Here is a 22,662-nt window from a genome sequence, read left to right on the forward strand (position 1 = left end):
CTTTAGACAGTCCTGGCTTCCCCCAAAGAATTCTGGGAACTATAGTCTGTTAAGAGGGTTAGGATGCCACTATTTCCCTCCCAGAGAAGCAATTCTCAGAGTTATTTAACAACCAATCCCTCTTCACAGGGAACTCTGGGAATTGTAGCTATGTGACAACTCTCAGCATCCGTATCGAACTACAGCTTCCAGAATTCTTTGGGTGAAACCACGACTATTCAAAGTGTGTGACACTGCTTTACAAGTATGGTGTGCATGTGTGCAGAGAGCCAGCAGAAATCTGCCGTTGTTTTCAGAGCAGGAGCAATGATATTGTCCTGCTTGTTTGTGGCTGGGCCTTAGCTACTCCTTCTTCAGCATTAATGCTGCCCAGCCATGTTGGCAGCCGTCTGCCTGTATTGCCTACCAGGTGTGCCAGCCACCAAACTACCCTGGCACTTAGTATTGCCTGCACTGATTGGCAACAGTTCTCCTGGATTTCTCTACCTGAGGACGCCGGGGATTGAACCTGGGCCTTCTGCATGCAAAGCAGATTTTTACCGCTGCACTACATCCTCCTCTGGGGGCTTGATGTTTGAGGTTGCCCTGTAACAGAAAAGCATAATTTCCCTATTGTTCATGAGCTGACATTGGCTTCATTTTGTGGTAATTTATCGGTTGCGAGCACATATTATTTATTTGCTTGCTTGTTTGTTTTGACTTGTTTGTTGCTTGCTACCCAAAGGTCTCCAAGCAACTTGCAACGTATTTAGAACATAAATTTAAATATATTCTGCCATAAAACAGAACAAAACAACCGCCCTAACAGCCGCAGGAAGCTTTGTAGTCACATAAACATTGAAGATCACAGAGGATGTTGCCCTGCTGTTCAAAATGAATTGTTTTATTATTTTGTTCATCAGCTGTTGAAGCTTTTCTTTTTTCATACATGGGGGGGGGGGGAACCACCTTGTTTCTAACAAGAGCTGAAGGGTTATTCTCACCTTGTATGCCCTTGATTCTTGTCCTCTGTACTAATACTTCTTAAATTAGGGAGGGGAAACCTGTGGCCCTCTTGATATTGTCGGCGTGCAGTTCCCAATGATGGGAGCTTCAGCCCAGGAACTTCTGGAAGGTCACAAATCCACTCTGCTTTAAATACACCAATAATCATTCAGTTATCATTATCAATTCTATTAATTGCTGTTTATATCCCATCCTCTAAGACGCTCAGGGCAGTGGGGTAGTTTTGGCCCAGAGAGTGTGCGAGACTGACTGGAACAAGGCCCTCTGGTGTCCTCGACTCCTAGAATTGTAGAGTCAGAAGGGATCCCAAGGGTCATCTAGTCCAACCCCCTGGAATGCAGGAATCTCAACTAAAGCATCCATGGCAGATGGCCACCCAGCCTCTGCCTAAAAACTCCCAGTGAAGGAGAGAGTCTGCCACCTTCTGGGAGTGTCTGTTCCACTATCAAACAGCTCTTACCATCAGAAAGTTCTTCCTGATGTTTAGTCAGAATCTCCTTTCTTGAAACTTGAAGCCATTGGTTCGAGTCCTACCCTCCGGAGCAGGAGAAACAAGCTTACTCGATCTTCCGTGTGACAGATACTTAAAGATCATTATCATATCTCCTCTCAGCCTCCTCTTATGCAGGCTAAACAGACCCAACCTCCCCCCCCCAACCTCAGCTACCAAGACCTTTTCTTACAGAAACTCCCTCCCTGTATCCCTCTTTTCTCTCTGGGTCAGCAACAGGGGAAGGGGAAGACCCTTCAGAAGTATTTAGTATGCTAGCCTCCATTTTCTGTTTTGTTTTAAAGATTTCTCTGTTGCTCCAACTTTTGAGAATTTTCCCCACATTTTGCCCAAGTAAGGACCATCTCCAAAATGGCTGCCGTATTGTAACATCACAAGATGGCTGCTATGTCTGGATTGGCACTAAGTGATTACGTTTCATTGAAACCAACTGGCAGTAGGCTCACAAAAATTTATTCCAGCAGGATAGGTTGGATTCATTCAAACAGTAGTACTTAGGTTTCTCAAGAAATTATATTTTTTAAGGATTAAATGAACCCAGACTAGGTCTATCAAACATTATTAATAAGAAGACATAATTTTCTGTATTGCCCTCTGTTCGTCGCATAAACACCGCTTCCATTCAGCTGCAGTTCGCCTTGCAAACTCTGTTATTTGTGTCTCTGTCTGCTGTGATGAAATTACGTAACTTAGGTAATTAATTGTCGTACGTAAATTATGTTGCCGCTTCATTTTTCCATCCCATTCATTTCACTGCAAAGGAAGTGGTAGTGGACAATGAATTAGGTATCATTTTAAGACTGAAAGCAGCAGCAGCAGCAAGTGAATACTGATCTATTTGATGGATTGACTTCCGTTCTGGACACAAGACAAATAAATGAACTTCGGCCATTTCTGTTCCCGCTGAAATTTCCCCACATCTCTAATCATGATAGTTCAAAGACAAACCCCTGTGTTGAGAGGCACTCTATCTATGGTTACTAGCGGCTGGGGAATCCCACAGGGGTCACTACCTTGCCCTCTAAGTTTCTTGGGGGCATTCTAAGTGAAGAGGTGGATCTTTGTTCTCTCTTTCACCATTTACTTTTTTAATTCAAAAAACCTTGTGATTTGAAGGTAGTCTGTGCTTGTTTGTGTTGTGAGAATCCAGGGGTTTATACCTTAGTGATTTGGAGGCTGGGTTTGCCAGCAACACTTTCATTTCAAAAATACTGTTTTTCTGGGTAAGCGTCGCAGCGGAACCTGCAAGCATTTGAAAACTGAGGAATAGGCTTGAGGTTGAATCTCATAGGGCAAAATACAAAGTTTATCAACTTTTTAGGCCCCGTTTACTGATGGGCTGCATCAGTAAAATACTTGCTGCTTGGAAACCCTGGTCAGGGTGCAAGTAGAGGGGCAGGGTAGCCGTGAAATGGAATGCCAGAAGGGCCAAAGGAGCATGCCTTCCTCCATTGGTGCCCCACAAGTGGGCAGGGGCTGGTCCTGAAATGCTGCCCGCTGTGTTAAATTATCCACAATGCCCCAAGCCGCCTAATGTAGCAACATTACACCGGTGCTATGTGTGGTATTGTGCAAAGTTTAACATGGCTATTGGCTTCTGCGGCCACTGCCACCACACAAGTATAAATTGCCAGGAAAATAGGGGGATGCAGAAAAATGGGGGGTCCCTATTTTCACCCGAGGAATGTTGGGGGGTATGCTTAGGGTTGCGCCCACCTCCTCACTGCTTGCTCCTTCCTTCACGACAGATCTCGGTGTGCCAGGAGATGCTGCGAGAGCTGCGCCACGCTGTTTCTTGCCGCAAGCCGACCCGCTCCCGCCGGCGCCGGCGCCACTATGCCACCCGAGGCGCCCTGTCACTGCGCTCCGTCCGAGAGATGCGCCTCAGCAATGGCAAGCTCTACTCGGGGACTCTGGTGTCTGAGCCGGGGCCGCAGCGCCTCCTGGAGGAGACTCCCCGGCCTTGCACCCACGTCCGCATCTGCCACGAGTGCCGGCGCATCCAGACTCTTCGGGGAGCCCCCCCGCCGCCTAGGGGGCCCCCGCCTTCTGAGGAGGGCACTCCGCGCCGGGGAGCCCCCCGCGAACTCAGCGGACAGGAGTGAAGCCCGCCCCACGTGCTTATTGGCCCCCTTCCCCACCTCGGCCCTGCCTTCACTCTCGTGCGGAGGCGCCTGCTGTTAAGACATGTACGCTATGCGTATGCCCTGATTTGGGGGACCCAGGCCTGGGGGGACTTCCCCGCACACACTCTGGCGCATAATCCCTTGCCCTAGGGGTAGTGTGTGGATATATTTGCGGCCCCCCTGCCTCCCCGCCAAAAAAGAAGGCCACAGCTCTTCTCGAAATCAAAGGGGAAGAGAGAGAGAGAGAGAGAGAGAGAGTCCTTTTCTAATCCCCACTTCTTGTGGGAAAGAGACATACATGCCCCCCCCCCGCCCCAGTTGAACCTCGCCGTTGTGGTGGTTAGATCTGTGGTAGCTTGTTTCTGACGCTGCAGAAAGACAGTTTCCTGAGCCTCTTACTATGAGGGAAAGGGATGTGAAAACCAATATCCACAGACACAGCCCCCAACCCACCCCTTTCGGCCTTGCCCCCCTCCAGCTCCTCCTACCCCTTCCACAGTGCAGCTGCAACCACAGCCCCCCTTTTCATGCTGTTTCCCCCATGCCTTCGCCCCGTGGAGGGAGTTTGCTTAAGCAGAGGTGCCAAAAGGGGTTCGCGATCCCACACTGCCCCCGCCACGTGCCTGCTGGGAAATGAATACCTCCAGCTATTTGCGGGGCAACGGGACAGTTCGCCTTCTTTTTATGGTGCGGGGGGGGGGGGAAGGTCGGGACCCCTGCCGGAAGGTCCATTTAGCAGCGCGGAAACCTAAACCCGCCGCACGGCTGGCGAGGTGGGTTGCGTGCAAGCAAACCATACATTGGCGATGGAGACTGAACTCAGGGTCAACTAAGCCGCCTTCTGAGGAGTCGTGGGGCCTGCCGGGTTCCACACTTTTAACAAACCAACCTGAAGTAATACAGGACCAAGAACTTTAAAAAGGGGGGGCAAGTGGGAAGATAAAGACCCCGACAGAGGTAACAAACCAACCCAGCTTTTGGGGTGGGGGTGGGGGGAGGCGAACTGCACAGGACCCTGGAAGCAGAAGAGAGTGGGGAGCGAGGATTTGGTCTGTGGGGGGCCCTCCCCATGACGTCTTGTCTGTCTTTTTTAATTTTTGTTTCATTCTTTAAAAAAAGATTTTTTCTTTTCCTTTTTGGAGAAATTTCTATAGAAGCCAAAAACTGGAGACTTTAGTGGCAACCCCAAAAGATAAATAAACGTGAAAATACTTGATTCTTTTATGTGAGTGATGGGAGAGAATTATTACTTTGTGCTAATGGTGGGGGCACCCTGGTGCACGTCCGTTGGGGGGGGGACCCCATGTGTGGATACCTGCAAACAGATTCAGCACACATAATCCATCCTTTTTCCTTCCCTAAGCCCTGCTTGGGATGCAGGTGGTGCTGTGGTCTAAACCACTGAGCCTCTTGGGCTTGCCGATCAGAAGGTCCGCGGTTCGAATCCCTGTGATGGGGTAAGCTCCCGTTGCTCGGTCCTAGCTCCTGCCAACCTAGAATTCGAAAGCACACCAAAAGGTGCAAGTAGATAAATAGGTAGCGCTCCCGTGCGCTGCTCTGGTTTCAGTGTTCCGTTGCGCCAGAAGTGGCCTAGTCCTGCTGGCCACATGACCCAGAAAAACTGTCTGTGGACAAACGCCGGCTCCCTCGGCCTGTAAAGCGAGATGAGCGCAGCAACCCCAGAGTCGTCCACAACTGGACTTAATTGTTGGGGGTCCTTTACCTTTACCTTTAAGCCCTGCTTGCTTGAAACAGCAGCTTGTGAAATGAAGCCTACATTCTTCTACATTTGTAGAAAGGAAAGGTGATGGCTGCACAAAGCTTTATTGACAAAATGGTCTTTTGGGTTTTTTTTAACGTGTTTCGAACATCTTCCTAGGAGGAGATTGAATAATGCACAATCATTCAAAATCCGAATCGTTTCAACATTCTCACAGAAATTAACTGCAGAGTGTACCCCCTTTCTCTGATCCATAGAACAATTGTAACAAAATGTGTTTAAAAATAAGAAGAAAGGGAGAGGAAATCGATACGAACACATTACGGGCATTTCAAATGGAGCCGGCCCTGCTCTTTGGCAGGCAGGAGAATGGATGCCACCTCAGGCAGCTGATTTCAAGATACTGCCAAAGGACAGCAAATGTTCAATTGTAATGCATTACTGGGTATTTTTTTTTTACCCCCATTCGTACATTACATTCCAGAAATGAGAAGATTGAGCTTTGAGTTTTACTTCTGGCGATTATCTGATTGATCCTCAGTGGAGAATTACATTTCAATTGACATGTACAGGGTTGTAATGCTAATCAAAAAGAGACTACCGTAATTACATCCCTGTGCAGTAAACCTATAAGTTCTTTTATATACGATGTTTTGGTTTTTCTGATTAAGGCAAAACAGATTCAAATAGAGTGGTGGTTTTAAAGGTTCTGTTCTGTGTGCAAATGCAGCAGCCGGCGGATATGCCCAACATAAAATATACTAGCATTTCCCTCCATGGTGACTCCCAGATGTTTTGGACTTCAACTCCCATCATAGGGAGCTGGGTATGTTTAGCCTGGAGAAGAGAAGGTTAAGGGGTGATATGATAGCCATGTTCAAATATATAAAAGGATGTCATATAGAGGAGGGTGAAAGATTGTTTTCTGCTGCTCCAGAGAAGCGGACACGGAGCAATGGATTCAAACTACAAGAAAGAAGATTCCACCTAAACATTAGGAAGAACTTCCTGACAGTAAGAGCTGTTCGACAGTGGGATTTGCTGCCAAGAAGTGCGGTGGAGTCTCCTTCTTTGGAGGTCTTTAAGCAGAGGCTTGACAGCCATATGTCAAGAATGCTTTGATGGTGTTTCCTGCTTGGCAGCGGGTTGGACTGGATGGCCTTTGTGGTCCCTTCCAACTCTATGATTCTATGATCCCTGACCATTGGCTAAACCAGCTGGTGCTGATTGGAGTTACAGTCTTCTCTTCAGCACTCTGTTCACCAGTCCTTGTTCTTGAACCCATTTGACCTTTGGCTCACAGGAATATTTCTACAGATTCCCCTCCCGTTATTTCCTCTTTGCCTCAGCTCTTTGTCCTCCCTGCCCCTCCTTCCAGTTCACTTCTTCCTCCTCCAAGCATCCTTCCCTCAAAATACTAATTTCCAGACTTACTCAGCATCTTTCCTCTGGCCACTCTGTCACGTATCTTTCCGCAAAGTTCTTTCCTTAGCCTTTGGCTAGCCTCAGGAAGTTGCTCCCGTCCGCAGGGACCTTGCCAAGCATACTTTCCCTTCTCCCACAGAAACGGGAAACATTCTTAGAGCTTTGTTCTTTGAGCAGCTGGAGTGTTCGTGGATATTCAGTGCCAGCGCTTGGGCTCAGTCGGTGTCTGGAGACTTCACTGCTGCAAGTCTAGAACGATATAGAAGTGCCCTGTTAAAACCTTGATGCTAGCCAGGGCTCGATGCAACACATACGCAGTCTGCCATGAAATGATCTGTGTGGCGGAGGATTGTGTCATGGGAGAATGTCCAAAATCTGATTACAGGGAAACCTCAGCATTTTGGAGGGCTTTCGAACAAAACATCCTGTCCGAGGTAATTTCAATCAACAAGACGAAAGCCTCCATTTCAAACCATTGATTTTAGTCATCATGCCAGCTCCCATTTCTTTCTTCTTTTTACAACTGAGAGGGACATTCTTATGGATTGACACTTATTATTGATTGGCACAGCCATTAACCATGTTGTTCTGCAGTTTTAAAAGGCTTCTACACAAGACAATCTCCTGTCTTACATTGGAGAGAATGTAAATAAATATATGATTTCTTTCCAAAAGGTAACTTATGCAGGGTGCAATATTTGGTGGTGTCTTCGTTTTCTTCCCTTGTACACAAAATGTAGGGTTTAACTCCCCTTTTAAAGGTGAACATGAAGTGGCTTGTGGTTTCACATAGGCTAGTATGAAAGGCTTGAGCTGTGGAGTGCTTGGACTGGGAGCTGGGAGAGAGTGGCTTTAGATCTCAGCTTGGTTTCATCTCAACAAAGCTTAGGAAAATCATTTTCTCTCAGACAGCCCTGCCTCGCCACAAATCTGTTGCGTTAACTGTGGAAGCGTACCCTCAATTCTGACCAAGCTAAGCCTCCTAGAGCAAAATATACCCCACAAGGCTTAGTTCCCAGAGCCAAGATCAGTGTCATATGCTCAAACCGTCTTGCCCCAGTGAGCAACCTGGACACCAAATTCTGCACCTGGCGGCGTTTCCGAACCAACTTCAGAGGCAGCCCTACGTATAACGCATTGCAGTAATCTAACCTCGAGGTTACCAGAGCATAGACAACAGTAGTTAGACTGTCCCTGTCCAGATAGGGGTGTAGCTGGGCCACCAGCTGAAGCTGATGGAAGGCACTCTGGGCCACTGAGGCCACCCGAGCCTCAAGCAACAGCAAAGGATCTAAGAGTACCCCCAAGCCATAGCTGCCAAGTTATCCCTTTTTTTAAGGAATTTTCCCTTATGCTGAATAGGCTTCCTCGCGAGAAAAGGGAAAACTTGGCAGCTATGCCCCAAGCTACAAACCTGCTCCTTCAGAGGAAGTGTAACCCCAACAAGAGCAGGCGACCTCCCAGCCATCCAGTCTAGGGAACCACCCACTAACAGTGCCTGAGTCTTATCTGGATTGAGCTTCAGTTTATTGGCTGTAATCCAGTCCATTATCGAGGCAAGAAAATGGCCCACCGCATCCACTGCCTCGCCTGCAGATGTAAAGGAGAAGCAGAGCTATGTGTCATCAGCATACGGTATTGCTGACAGCGTACTCCAAAATTCCGGATGACCCCGTTCAGCGGCTTCATGCAGCATAGGGGATAAAATTGAACTCTGAGGAACCCCACATTGAAGGCTCCACAGGGCCAAAACGCCCACCCCCACCCACCCAGCATTGACCTCTGGAAATGTCCACCCAAGTAGGACTGGAACCACTGCAAAGCGGTGCCGCCACCCCCACCCCCCTTACTTGGACAGCCGCTCCAGAAGGATACCATGGTTGATAGTATCAAAAGCTGTTGAGAAGTCGAGGAGAATTAACAGGGGCACATTTCCCCACCTCTCTCCTGACATACACGGAAGCCAAAGCAGTTTCTGCGCCAAAACCACACTGAAACACCAACGGAAATGGATCCAGAAAATCTATTTCCTCCAAGAGCACCTGGATCTGGTCTGTGAGCTTTTAGCATCACAATAACCCTGTGAGATCAGTTACAGGTAGGTAGCCGTGTTGGTTTGAGTCGAAACAAAATAAAAAAATTCCTTCAGTAGCACCTTAAAGACCAACTAAGTTTTTATTTTGGTATGAGCTTTCGTGTGCATGCACACTTCTTCAGATACCTGTGAGATCAGTTGGAGAAATAACAGCTGGCCCAAGGTCTCTTCCTGGGCTTTGGGGCTGTTGGATGGGGAGTTAATAATAATAATAATAATAATAATAATAATAATAATAATAATAATAATTTTAAAGCTAGGTCCCTCTTGCTCTAGCCTTATGGTATTTGGAACCGAACAATTGGGCTGGGGTCTAAACCTAGTCCCTGATTATATGGTTGACTTCAGCTTTTTTTTAAAATCTAGATTGTTCCAAATTGCATATAGTCCATTCTGTTTTCTCAGGCATGCTTGAGTGTGGTGGTACTGTATATCAACAGCTGACTTTTATTTATTTTTTAAGGAAAATGCGTTTTTATTTTAACATTTTTAATTTTTATCAATACTTCTCAAAAGCTATGCAAACATGTATACCCAATACAAAGTATTTTTTCTAATACACCAGAAAAATAGAAATATTTTAAAAATCTAACTTAAAAGGAAACAGGAGCCAAGAGAAAGAAGGGGGGAGAAAAAGGGAAACTGTAAAAAAAGAAAGAAGTTAAAGCATTGCTTGCATTTCTGTAATGTTTTGCACACTGGAATTTCTCAAGCAGACATGTACCGGTATTTACCCTTCATTGGAGGAATGCCTTGCAGTGCCCACTTTTAAACACCAGGTGGCATCCCCTTCTTTAATCTAGTTGTGGCTTGATGCTGTGGTCTAAACTACTGAGCCGCTTGAACTTGCTGATTCAAATCCCCACGAAGCAGTTCAAATCCCCACGAAGGGGCGAGCTCCCATTGCTCTGTCCCAGTTCCTGCCAACCTAGCAGTTCAAAATCACACCAGCGCAAGTAGATAAATAGGTACCACTGCGGCGGGAAGGTAAAGGGCGTTTTCGTGCGCTCTGGCACTCGTCATGATGTCCCATTGCACCAGAAGCAGTTTGAGGAATCTATGGCCCCTGTAACCAATTCCGCAGACGGGAGCAGTTGTTTGGGCATATGTATGAGGTCAGGCGGTCTCACAGGTAAACCATATGTAAAGCAAGTGCTCAGGTGTCGTGCCAGAAGCAGGCTCCATGCAGGAACACATTACATACAAAATACAAAACACAGAAGGAACATCAATGGATCAATGGAACATCAAAGGAACATTAAAAAATAAAACCCCCCTTGTCTCCTTAGGAGTGAAACTCTGGGCAAACCTATTGCCCTGTGTGGGTTTATAATTGGCAGGATTGCCTGCAGTTCAGGTTAAATTGCTTTTGAAGAGAGGATCTGGTTCATAGGTTCCCAGATTCCATGCTTTCTGCGATCAAGGCTGGCTCAAGAGATTTTGGCTGCGTACACATCACATGTTTAAAGCACATTCTCCACCTGCAGCGAATCCTGGGAATTGTAGTTTACCCTTCAGAGAGCTAAAATTCCCAGGATTCTGTGGAGTGGGGAGTGCTTTAAATGTATGTTCTGCACACAAGCTTTGCTGTCTGTAGGTGGGCAAGATGGCGGCTGTGTCCACACACCGTGCATTTAAAGCCGATTTGGAGCATGTGACTTTGATCCCAAGAGCTGGAAAGGGTTGCCCTGTGTTAAGAGAGGCTAATTTACAGTTCCCAGATTCTTGGGGGGTGGGACAATGTGCTTCCAACAGGGGTGGCGTGTCCTTTTCCGCTGCTTGAGGCAAAATGGGGCGTGTGGCCCTGCCACTACTGCTGCTGCCACCGCACCTGCTGCTACCACCACAGCCACTCCCTGTTCTGCCACTGTACAAATAGCACCAATTTCAGGCAAGCTCACACCAATTTTGGCTGAGATTTCGCGGCTAGATCTCGTGTGATTTTGCCTGAAATCGACACTGATGGCGGTGGAGCCTCTTCACCAGTGGAGGAGGTGACGGGGCAGGCAGTGAGGATGTTGCCGGGAGCCTTCTGCCACCTGAGGCAGCGGCCTTACCTGGCCTAATGACTGGGCCGGTGCTGCTTTTAAATGCACGTTTCCTGTATGGTGCTTATATAGGTGCTGCTTTTCCCTGTACTGAATCTTGCCAGATTGTTAACCGAATTTTAGTTTTGACTAAAAATTGTACCCGGGAGCCAGTAGGCTAGACTACGTGGAGGCAAACACAGCCTTGTCCTCTCTGTGCCTCCTCAGCAGGTGCTGACTCATTCTGCCTCATGATATGGCCAGCCGTTCCTGGCACGCATTCTCCATCATGTTAATATGTGTGCCGACTGATGCAAACATCATCATTCAAACCTTCTTCTTTTTTAAATGAGATTTTTATTAATTCACACACACACACACACACACACACAATGCAGCAAAATAGCGGCTGCAGAAAAACACAAATCGAACAAGTAGAATATGGAATCCTCTCTTAAAAAGTAATTCTTAGCCCTTAACAGGTCCACAGAGGACAGTATCTGTCCCCAGCTCTTGCCTGAGATCTTTCTTTTCATTTCTCAGCCTCTCACCCTGTGAGACAGCTGTTCCTCTGGCTCTCGCCCATCAACCACCCTCATAAGTATACAATCTCTGGACCTTAAGAAAGGCCCTGGGCTCCAAAGAAAGAGGGTGGAAGGTAAGGGACAATAAGAACAGAGAAAAGAGAAAGATAAAAGAGACAAAAGAAAAATAAACATTAGAGAAAGATACAAAAAGAAAACTTCAAATTTTCCATCAGCCGGTTACATTAAAAAAGGGATTATTTGAAACATTCTGGCACCCGTCTTCTCCACTTCCTGCCGAACCAGGCTCCCCCCCCCCCCGCAGCTGGAACTCTCCAAAACTCAGTTCTGACACCTATCAGGTGGTTGCCATGGCCATTCTAAGAGAATGAAGGAAGTGTTCATGGTGAGTTTCATCCAGGGATGCCAACTTGAATAAAATATTGCGGGGGAAGGTAAGCCCCATTCAACATAATCGATCGCAAGACACGGTGCACACAGAACATTTGAATGGCAATGCCAATTAACTTTTTTGGGGGGGGCTGGCCCTCTCAAATATTTGGGGGGAGGGAAGACCCCCTTGGCCCCTAGAAGTTGGCTCCTAGGGTTCCAGTATTTCTTTTTCCAGGAAGATAGCACTATGTTGAACAATATTTCTTATAAGTCAAGGTATCTCAGAATCATTCATTTTATCCCCCACGAAAAGTCTGAGGTTGGTTCCCTAACTGTTGTTATTACTGATAAACATAGGCCATGGTTCCCACCCCCTTGTGACTTTGTCATTCAAATGTTCTGATGCTATAGGAATTTCAGGATCGATCTCAAAAGGCCACTTTCTTTTCAGTGCTATTTTCATAATGCAAATATAACCAAAAGAAAGGGACAGCATCAGCTCACATTAGCAATTTTAAAAACCCATCAGTCCTGATTTATATATATCTATTAATAGAAGCAGTTCATTTGTCTAAATCAGGGCCAGTCCAAGATATTTTGGCACCTGCAGTGAACCACAAAATGGCATCCTGCCCCCCTCACCTGGGAAGAATGGGTGAGGGACATAGGCATACCAAGGATCAAAACTGGGGGGGGGCACGCCAGCCACGCCCCCCACCCCCAGCCACCCAATTGGCTGGCTGGCAATGACGTGGCCAGGATCCCCCCAGGAGGCATGTTCAACGTCCACACACCCCAGAGGGGAGGGGCCGTTTCTAGCCATTGCCAAGGCGGCACACAGAGCTACCCACGCTTACACGTCTGCCTCGCCCACTCCTTTACTGGCAGCGGTGACTAAAATGAGGCAGCAGCAGCGAAGCTGCCTCTGTCGAGGGAAACCTGGACCTGGACCTGGGCTAACTTCAGCCCACACTCCTTCAAGTCACAGCGAGCACAGCACAGAAAAGTGCTGCCCCACAATGCTCTGTGGCACCTCATTTGCATACATGCAAGTTACCCCAGGTCCAGGTCCAGGTTTCTCTCGACGGAGGCAGCTTCGCTGCCGCTGCTGCCGTTTTGCTTCAGCCGATCAGGCCGAGGTGGAGCACAGCTGGCAGCGTCCCTGCCTGTTGTGCCGTGCTCTCCAACAGCCTGGCAGGGCGCTGGACCAAGGCGGCTGGTATAGTTAAGACGGCCCTGCCCGCTGCAGCAAGATCGTGTACCCGACTGAGAAGGTGACCTGTATTGACCACAGCTCGCGCAGCGGGCTGTTTTATACCACCCCCCTTTTTGCTTCTGGGGGCAGCTGCCCCCCCTGCCCCACGCTGGGCTGGGTACGCCCATGGTGAGGAAAAATCTTCATCAGGACAGGAGGAAGTGGGGAATAAAATTTTGCATTGGGATCCAGTGGTGCAATGTGGTGGGGGCACAGGAGCAGTTGCCCCGGGCACAAAATTATTAGGGGCACAAAATTTCCAAAGAAAAAAATAGCACGCTCTCCTCCTCAGGGCCTCTCTCAAGAGGCAAATCCCACCCAATCCGGTCCCACAATTGTGCTCTCTTTCCCCCTCCCAAAGCCTTCACTTACTCCATTGGGTGAAAGGCACATATTTTGTTGGGCTGTTTATATCATTTGTTTTTATTTTATATTCCGGCGGTGGCTGTGATCTGCATTGAACTGAAGGGGGAAAGGGGGAAATGGTTGGCGGGGGCCAATCAAGGAGGTGGGTGGGCTGCAGTTGCCATGCAGGTGCTGTCACAGGTTAGGGAGTGCAAGTTGCCTTGCCCCGGCCCCTGGCAACTCACGCTATGCCACTGTTGGGATCTGCTGCCCCTGTGGATCCTGCTGGCCGAGGTGACCACCTTACCTTGTCTTGTAGCTGGGCCGGTCCTGATCCAAATAGATATGCGAATGAGACTTATAAAAGGCATATGTTAAAATGTTGATGTAATGTTGATTACATCAGCATTGGGGGGGGAGGGGGACATGGATGATGGGGCTTTTCCTGTGGTGCTTTCTTCCTGGTTAGAAATTGTTGTTCATATTAACTTTGGGGGGAAATCCTCTATATTTGCAGATGTTCAGACACTTTTAAATGACATTCCTGCGATGTGGGGTGTGTGTGGCTGCGGGTGCTTTGCTGTTTTTGCTGCAAGAGAGGAACACAACTACCCCTCTCTGGAAAATATTATTATGAATACTTATTAATATCCTGCCTTTTTCCCAGAACTAATCTGAATCACCTCTCCACCCTGACTCTGAGTGTCTAGGAGCCCAGTCTCTTCTTCGGCACATTCCTAGGCCATCTCTCTGTTGGGAGGCCAGGCGAGGCCTGCAGGCTCTTCTGGGTGCCCCGACGGAACTCCTTGCCACTGCTTGCCAAGGGTGCAAGGGATTGGGCGGGGGAGGGCGCCGATACAGCTCCTTGCCAAGGGTGCAAGGGAGCCTAGGTACACCTGTGGCACTAGTGCGCAGAAGGAGAAGGAGAAGGAGAGCTTCCCCGGACATTGTATTTAATAATTCCTCAGAAGCGTGGGAGGGGAGACAACCCCAGAACGAAACCGCAACTCTCTTTGAAGGAACCAACGCAATCCTCACGGCGAACACACGGGGGCAACCTCGGGTCGAAGCGCGCGCCCTCTTTTTCCTGCGCTTCCATCGTGGGGTTTCCATCTCATGCAACCAAACGGGGCAGAAGGAAAGTGGCTCTGCAGCGGGAACCGAGGCAGCAGGATCCCCTTCCCTCGCCTCACACAAGGGAGGAGTTGCGGAAGTATGGAGCGGATTTGGGGCTGGCAGGGGAGAGAAAGGGGGAGTATGCTAACGGTATTGGAGGAGCAACGGTCCTAATTCGGAGTGTTCTGGTTTGGGGGGCGATGAGCACCCCGACACGTGAAGACCATGGGTGCGGGCGCGAGACGTACTGGTGGATCCTGAGGGCGGGTCCAGGGCCGAGATCGCTTTGGGAGCAGCCTGCTGAGAAGGGGCAGATCTATTTATTTATCTATCTATCTGTCGGAGTCAGCATTTTATTTATGCTACTTTTAGCTGAATCGCAGGATTTGAATGTCCCTATACAGAGTTCCTGACTCGGGAGGGGAAGAGGGAAGGACAAAGAGGACTAGAAACTTGGGCTGCAGACCCGGATAAAGTCCCCAGAGGGGTAAGGAAAGACGCTATTTCCCCCCTCATGTACGTAATATTTTTGCACCAAGCTGCAGGTGGATTCCTTATTAATTCCTAGGGTTTAGGGGTCCCCCCCCAAAAAAAATCTCTAACAATATTCGCAAGTCACACACCACCCAAGAGCCCCAGCGGTTAAGTGGTGGAGATGCGGTGGGGTGGGGTGGGGGGACAATGAGAACGGGGGTGGCAGCAGAGCCCACCGCAAATGCGTTCCCTCTCCCTCCCCGGCAAACCACACCCCGAGCGTGTGATCTCCGTCCCCCTCCCCCCATGCCAATGAATACATGGTTTAAAATTGCAGAGGATGTAATGGTATATCTTACAATGCAGCAGGAGGTGGGGGCGGGCGGGAGGTCGGAGCTGTGTGTGCCCCCCCCAGCCTCTTCCCCATATACCAGCTGCCTGCCTGTCTGCGTCTTCCTCCACCTCCCCCCGACCCCCCTCCAACCACCACCACCCAGGTCTTGGCATGAGATGGAAAAAGCGAGGCGTCCGATATGAGGCTTATGTAACCGGAGCCTCCTCTCTGTTAGGGCTGGACAAGACGGGACACGTGCGGGAACGGATGAGACAGCTGTCCGGGAGGGGGGAGAGAGAGGCGCAGGGAAGGACAGAGAAAAGACGGCGGGGAGGAACGAAGGTGAAAGGGCGTCTCGGTCTAAGAACCCAGGCTTCTTCGCGAGAGAGGGGGGGGAAATCTGTGTGCTCTAACCACTAGGAATCACTCCCCTTCCTCACGTTGAGCCCCGGGGGTATATCTCCATCTAATGGTGTCCTTACAGGAGAAGGGAGAGTCTGCACTAAGAATTAGACCTTTTCCTCCTCTCCCCATCGCTTAGATGGGTTTGGCAACTCCTTCAGCCAGCCACTGCAGCTGTGCCTTAGTCATCTGTCAGGATGGAAAGCTTTAGTTGAGATTCCTGCATTGCAGGGGGTTGGACTAGATGACCCTCGGGAGTTCCCTTTCCACTCTATGATTCTATAGCATCATCAGATGCTTGACCTCTCCTGTGCTGTGGGGGAGGGCGGAGGCTTCCCCAGCTGATTTCTATATCATCAAGGGCACAAGACCATGTCTGGTTTTTCCTCTTTGGGTCACTTTTATATCTTTTTATTTCATAAAATGTATACACTACTTGATTTTACAAAATAAAAATTTTAAATCCAAAAAACACACACCTCAACGCAGATTATTAAAAAAAAGAAAAAAGCAATAAAGTTATCAATAAGAAAAATTAAAACAATAATTTAAAACTTTCAGAATGCTAGAATATCAATAAAGTAATAGGAGTTGGCAATCTTAGACCCCAGGGTTCATGTTTTCTTCCTGATGTGCCCAATATGGCAAATATTTTTGCTTAACTGTTTATGGAGCAAGAAGCATTAGTATCCACTTTTTACTTAAAAAACAAACAGCAAGAAATGGTTGGTAGAATGAAGGTGAGCACAATGGGGGGGGTTGTGCTGGAAGGGGGTTTGCAGGAACTCTTTGGATTGAGGGCAGAAGTGTACTTAGAGTCCAAGGTACATGTGAGAAGGATCTTAGTACTGTAGTGAGAAGGAACTTGACATGAGTCCACAGTGTGACGCAGCAGCAAAAAGAGCTAATGCTATTCCAGGCTGCATCAAAAGTAGTCCACTTCAAAGGAAGTCATAGTACCGCTCTATTCTGCCTTGATCAGACCACACCTGGAATACCGTGTCCATTTCTGGGCATCACAATTTAAGAAGCATATTGACAAGCTGGAACGTGCGCAGAGGAGGGAGACCAAGATGATCAAAGCCTGAGGAGGAATAGTTGAGGGAAGTGGGTCTGTTTATCCTGGATAAGAGAAGGCTGAGAAAAGATATCATCAAATGTCTCAAGGGCTGCCACATGGAGGAAGGAGCCAGCTTGTTTTCTCTTCTGCTCTGGAGGGCAGGACCCGAACCAAGGGCTTCAAGATACAAGAAAGGAGATTCCGACTAAACATCAGGAAGAACTTTCTGACATTCAGAGCTGTTTGTCAGTGGGAAGGACTCCCTCGGAAGGTGTGTGGCTCTCCTTCCTTGGAGGTTTTTCAGCAGAGGTTGGATGGCCAACTGTCATGGATGCTTTAGTTGAGATTTCTACATTGCAGGGGGTTTGACTAGATGACCGCTGGGGGTCCCTTCCAACTCTACAATTCTATGATTCTAAGAGGTGGGGGTGATAACCCAAGTCCTATGAGAAAGCAGGATATGAGGTTGCATGTATGGATTTTGTGCATTAATTCTCTCTCTCTCTCTCTCTCTCTGTGTGTGTGTGTGTGTGTTGTTGTTGCTATGGTGTCTCTGTCTCCCTCCAGAAATAGCCAAATGCCCAAGCCACCTGTCCCCTTCTCCACCCACGCAGCTCTTCCCCCTCCTCCCCCTCCTCTCCTACCGGAAGAGGGGCTTCCCTCCCCCCCCCATGCTCAGTTGCTAGGAGAGATGAATTAACATCCTCTGGCTACTGATGCAGCCAATCTCTGGGATCTTCCCCCTCCTCCCTCCTCCCCCAGCCTCCCTTCTATCTAGGGCAGAAGAAAATGGGGTGGAAGATGGCGGGAGTGATGGGGTGGGTGGGGGTGGTGGAATTGCGGATGCTTCCCATTCACTCCCCTCTCCAGTCCCACATCACATGCTCCAAAAAACAGACAAGCCCAAGCGTCCTCAGGCTGGGGAAACAAAAAAGAAAATGAACCTAAGAGTCTGTCTTGATGCTCAGCGGCCTATTCTGGCATTTCCCTTTCCGTGACCTGCCCACTGAGCGAAATTTCCCCCAAAGCCTGATCTGTCACCGGCGCAGTCTGTTGCATATAATAACCCTGGATGCCCTGAAAATCTGCCTGCCAATCAATGGTCGCTGTGGAAACCAGATATAGAACAAATGACCTTCAGCTGTCAATGGCTGCACAGCAATGGGATTAGTTGGGGGAACCCCAGTTGAAGGCACCATTTTGACCTCAAAGTGTGCGGCCATTTGATGCAGGCTAGCTTCACTGGACTGGAGCAGTTAAAGGGTGGGTTCTGTCTGCCTTCTGCCCCTCCTTTTGATGCCTGTGTCTTTGGAAAGGCCGGAGACAGATAATCACTTTTAAGAGCATTGAGGCAGGGAGGCACAGCTTCCCATGCTGCTGGGTACCACACCAGACCATTCCCCCCCCCTCCTCCCCTTTATCTCTGCATCACCTGCTTTGATCTAAGCAGAGGTCTCCCACCTCACCTGCTCCCCCATCCTTTTAACTGGAGGTGCCAGAAATTGAACCTGTGGCCACCTAGCCTATGGCTCCCTCCCTGCTGTGCACATGTCTATATTTTGTCTCTTCTGCTGAAACAGGTCGGGCAGGTTTCAAGGCAATACCTGAGCCTGCCCAACCCGTTTAACTGGAGGCAGCAGTGGGATAAATATTACAGGCACAGTGGGCTGTGACCCCTCTTTCATATCCGTGAGTTGGGGTGCTTTATTGAATTCTCTGGAGGGGGGACCCCTATTGTCCCTAGCCTTAAAAAGCAGCATTCTTGTTTGTGATGATGGTATCGCAGTTATTCCAGATTATGGAATCCAGAGTTTTATATATAAAAAAAGGATGTCGTAGCATCAGTACTCTTGACACCCAAACAAAGCATTGGGCAGGGTGCCAGTTTAGGAGATCTCAAAGGCAGCTATCTTCTGGTTATTTCAGTGTATCAATTTGGGCTTGATCATTTGGGGTGAACAACCCCAGCTCCTTATTCATTTCTACATATACCAGGAATTGATTGGCGTGGGCCGAGGGTGCTTGTCAGTCCTGGACCTGAATGAAGTGGTACCAGCCAGAGCATCTCACAGAGGACACTATCCTGTAAGTGTGAGTGTGTGATTTGTGGTGTCCCAACCCTGCATTTGGGGTGTACCCAGCACCACCTTATTTCTAGGTGCCATCTAAAAAAATGCAGTATAGACACTGACAACTGGGAAACACTGACCCGTGAGCGCTCCAGTTGGAGAACAGCCTTTACCAAAGGTGTCATGGGCTTTGAAGAAACTTGATCTCAGGACACAATGAGAAACGTGCTAAGAGGAAGGCACGCTTGGCAAATCCACACCGTGATCAACTCCCACCCGGAAACTAATGTCCCCACTGTGGAAGGATGTGTGGATCCAGAATAGGCCTCCACAGTCACTTATGGACTCATTGTTAAAACCGTGTTTATGGAAGACAATCTTACTCTGCTACGAGTGATCGCCCAAAAAGAAGACCATGTATTGTAAAATGTGTTGCTCAAAACTGCTGTTTTGCCTGGAGAGAGACTGGTGGTCTTAAAGGGGACAGTCCTTTGATCATGGAGTTTTTGGGGTTTTGTTCCTTTTCTCTCGCTTTCTCTTTCTTTAGGTTTCTCCTTTCCTTGTCTTTTCTTCCTCCTGACTTTGTTCTCCTTTAGACTAAGTTAGTAGATGTTTTCTCAGTATATTACCGTATAAAAAGATAACTTTTTAATGGGTATGTATTTTTGTATAACTCTGAATAAGCATCAATAAATACATTATTATTTTTTAAAAAATGAGTGTTTGGTGCTATCATTAGACCAACTGGGCAGTCCACACCTCAGAGGGGCGCAGTACTGACCTTTGAGAGAAACAGTTTTATACAGATTCGTTTTTGTTGTGCTGTGTCTTATAAATTCCTGATAATATTTTGCTTGTATCATATACTTTGAAGAACGTTATTGTTTTTGAAGTAATTCATACAGGGTAGGTTGGAGGTTCCCCTTCATGGATCAATGCCTTGTCGTGGCGAAGGGGCTTGAATAACTCAGAGAAGCTATGAGCTATGCCATGCAGGGCCACCCAAGATGGACAGGTCATAGTGGAGAGTTTTGACTAAACGTGATCCACCTGGAGAAGGAACTGGCAAGCCACTCCAGTATCCCTGCCAAGAAAACTCCATGGACAAAGACAACAGGCATATAAAAGTTATGACGCTGGAAGATGAGCCCCTCAGGTCGGAAGGCGTCCAACATGCTACTGAGGAAGAGCGGAGGACAAGTACAAGTAGATTCAGAGCTGATGAAGCGGCTGGGCCAAAGCCGAAAGGACGCTCAGTTGCGGATATGCCTGGAAGCGAAAGGAAAGTCCGATGCTGTAAAGAAAAATATTGCATAGGAACCTGGAATGTAAGAACCATGAGTGGAGGTAAGCTGGATGTGGTCAAAAATGAGATGACAAGAATAAATATCGACATCCTGGGCATCAGTGAACTAAAATGGAAGGGAATGGGCGAATTCAGTTCGGGTGACTATCATATCTACTACTGTGGGCAAGAATCCTGTAGCAGAAATGGAGTGGCCCTCATAGTCAACAAAAGAGTGGCAAAAGCTGTAATGGGATGCAATCTCAAAAATGACAGAATGATCTCGATACGAATCCAAGGCAGACCTTTTAACATCACAGTAATCCAAGTTTATGCACCAACTACTGGTGCTGAAGAAAGTGAAATTGACCAATTCTATGAAGACCTACAACAACTTCTAGAAATGACACCAAAGAAGGATGTTCTTCTCATTACAGGGGATTGGAATGCTAAAGTAGGGAATCAAGAGATAAAAGGAACAACTGGCAAGTTTGGCCTTGGAGTTCAAAATGAAGCAGGGCAAAGGCTAATAGAGTTCTGTCAAGAGAACAAGCTGGTCATCACAAACACTCTCTTCCAACAACACAAGAGACGACTCTACACATGGATATCACCAAATGGGCAGCATCGAAATCAGATTGATTATATTCTCTGCAGCCAAAGATGGAGAAGCTCTATACAGTCAGCAAAAACAAGACCTGGAGCTGACTGTAACTCAGATCATCAGCTTCTTATAGCAAAATTCCAGCTTAAACTGAAGAAAGTAGGAAAAACCACTGGGCCAGTAAGATACAATCTGAATCAAATCCCTTATGAATACACAGTGGAAGTGAGGAACAGGTTTAAGGATTTAGATTTGGTGGACAGAGTGCCTGAAGAACTATGGATGGAGGCTCGTAACATCATACAGGAGGCAGCAACGAAAACCATCCCAAGGAAAAGGAAATGCAAGAAAGCAAAATGGCTGTCCAACGAGGCCTTACAAATAGCGGAGGAGAGGAGGCAAGCAAAATGCAAGGGAGATAGGGAAAGATACAGGAAACTGAATGCAGATTTCCAAAAAACAGCAAGGAGAGACAAGAGGGTCTTCTTAAATGAGCAATGCAAAGAAATAGAGGAAAACAATAGAATGGGGAAAACCAGAGATCTGTTCAAGAAAATTGGAGATATGAAAGGAACATTTCGTACAAAGATTACCATAATCAAGGACAAAAGTGGTAAGGACCTAACAGAAGCAGAAGACATCAAGAAGAGGTGGCAAGAATACACAGAGGAATTATACCAGAAAGATATGGAGGTCTCATACACCCCAGGTAGTGTGGTTGCTGACCTTGAGCCAGACATCTTGGAGAGTGAAGTCAAATGGGCCTTAGAAAGCATTGCTAATAACAAGGCCAGTGGAAGTGATGATATTCCAGCTGAACTATTTAAAATTTTAAAAGATGATGCTGTTAAGGTGCTACACCCAATATGCCAGCAAGTTTGGAAAACTCAGCAATGGCCAGAGGATTGGAAAAGATCAGTCTACATCCCAATTCCAAAGAAGGGCAGTGCCAAAGAATGCTCTAACTACCGCACAATTGCGCTCATTTCACACGCTAGCAAGGTTATGCTTAAAATTCTACAAGGCAGGCTTAGGCAGTATGTGGACCGAGAACTCCCAGAAGTGCAAGCTGGATTTCGAAAGGGCAGAGGAACCAGAGACCAAATAGCAAACATGCGCTGGATTATGGAGAAAGCTAGAGAGTTCCAGAAAAACGTCTACTTCTGCTTCATTGACTATGCAAAAGCCTTTGACTGTGTCGACCACAGCAAACTATGGCAAGTTCTTAAAGAAATGGGAGTGCCTGATCACCTCATCTGTCTCCTGAGAAATCTCTATGTGGGACAAGAAGCTACAGTTAGAACTGGATATGGAACAACTGATTGGTTCAAAATTGGGAAAGGAGTACGACAAGGTTGTATATTGTCTCCCTGCTTATTTAACTTATATGCAGAATTCATCATGCGAAAGGCTGGACTAGATGAATCCCAAGCCGGAATTAAGATTGCCGGAAGAAATATCAACAACCTCAGATATGCAGATGACACAACCTTGATGGCAGAAAGCGAGGAGGAATTAAAGAACCTTTTAATGAGGGTGAAAGAGGAGAGCGCAAAATATGGTCTGAAGCTCAACATCAAAAAAACCAAGATCATGGCCACTGGTCCCATCACCTCCTGGCAAATAGAAGGGGAAGAAATGGAGGCAGTGAGAGATTTTACTTTCTTGGGCTCCTTGATCACTGCAGATGGTGACAGCAGTCACGAAATTAAAAGACGCCTGCTTCTTGGGAGAAAAGCAATGACAAACCTAGACAGCATCTTAAAAAGCAGAGACATCACTTTGCCGACAAAGGTCCGTATAGTTAAAGCTATGGTTTTCCCAGTAGCGATGTATGGAAGTGAGAGCTGGACCATAAAGAAGGCTGATCGTCGAAGAATTGACGCTTTTGA

The 22,662-nt window shown here is 47.6% G+C and overlaps 2 protein-coding genes and 1 long non-coding RNA gene across 6 annotated transcripts in view; 2 read left to right on the forward strand and 1 right to left on the reverse strand.

Annotated features, from left to right (window-relative positions):
* GRIK5 (glutamate ionotropic receptor kainate type subunit 5) overlaps positions 1-4,864 on the forward strand; it is a 53,735-nt gene extending 48,871 nt beyond the window's left edge. Inside the window, exon 19 of the mRNA XM_035117543.3 lies at positions 3,265-4,864. Within this exon, the coding sequence (XP_034973434.1) occupies positions 3,265-3,621 (357 nt within the window). The 3' untranslated portion in view covers positions 3,622-4,864. The remainder of the gene's footprint in view (positions 1-3,264) is intronic.
* LOC148685462 (uncharacterized) lies at positions 2,108-15,407 on the reverse strand. 2 transcript variants are annotated; one of them, XR_015950696.1, is made up of 3 exons: positions 15,376-15,407; positions 6,797-7,036; positions 2,108-2,269 (listed from the first exon to the last, which is right to left on the reverse strand). It is a non-coding gene; the product is annotated as an uncharacterized LOC148685462 (long non-coding RNA). The 2 variants fall into 2 exon arrangements; XR_015950695.1 differs by lacking the exon at positions 15,376-15,407 and adding an exon at positions 9,617-11,673.
* Positions 14,469-22,662, forward strand: part of ATP1A3 (ATPase Na+/K+ transporting subunit alpha 3) — a 65,096-nt gene continuing 56,902 nt past the window's right edge. The window contains exons 1-3 of one of the 3 annotated variants that reach the window (XM_088672626.1): positions 14,469-14,639; positions 14,947-15,029; positions 18,808-18,897. In XM_088672626.1, coding sequence (XP_088528752.1) covers positions 14,543-14,639; positions 14,947-15,029; positions 18,808-18,897 — 270 coding nt within the window. In that variant the 5' untranslated portion in view covers positions 14,469-14,542. The other 2 variants (XM_088672628.1, XM_088672627.1) reach the window with 2 other exon arrangements.

This window comes from Zootoca vivipara, chromosome 6, assembly GCF_965207765.1.
Source record: "Zootoca vivipara chromosome 6, rZooViv2.hap1.1, whole genome shotgun sequence".
In the NCBI taxonomy this organism is placed as follows: Eukaryota; Metazoa; Chordata; class Lepidosauria; order Squamata; family Lacertidae; genus Zootoca; species Zootoca vivipara.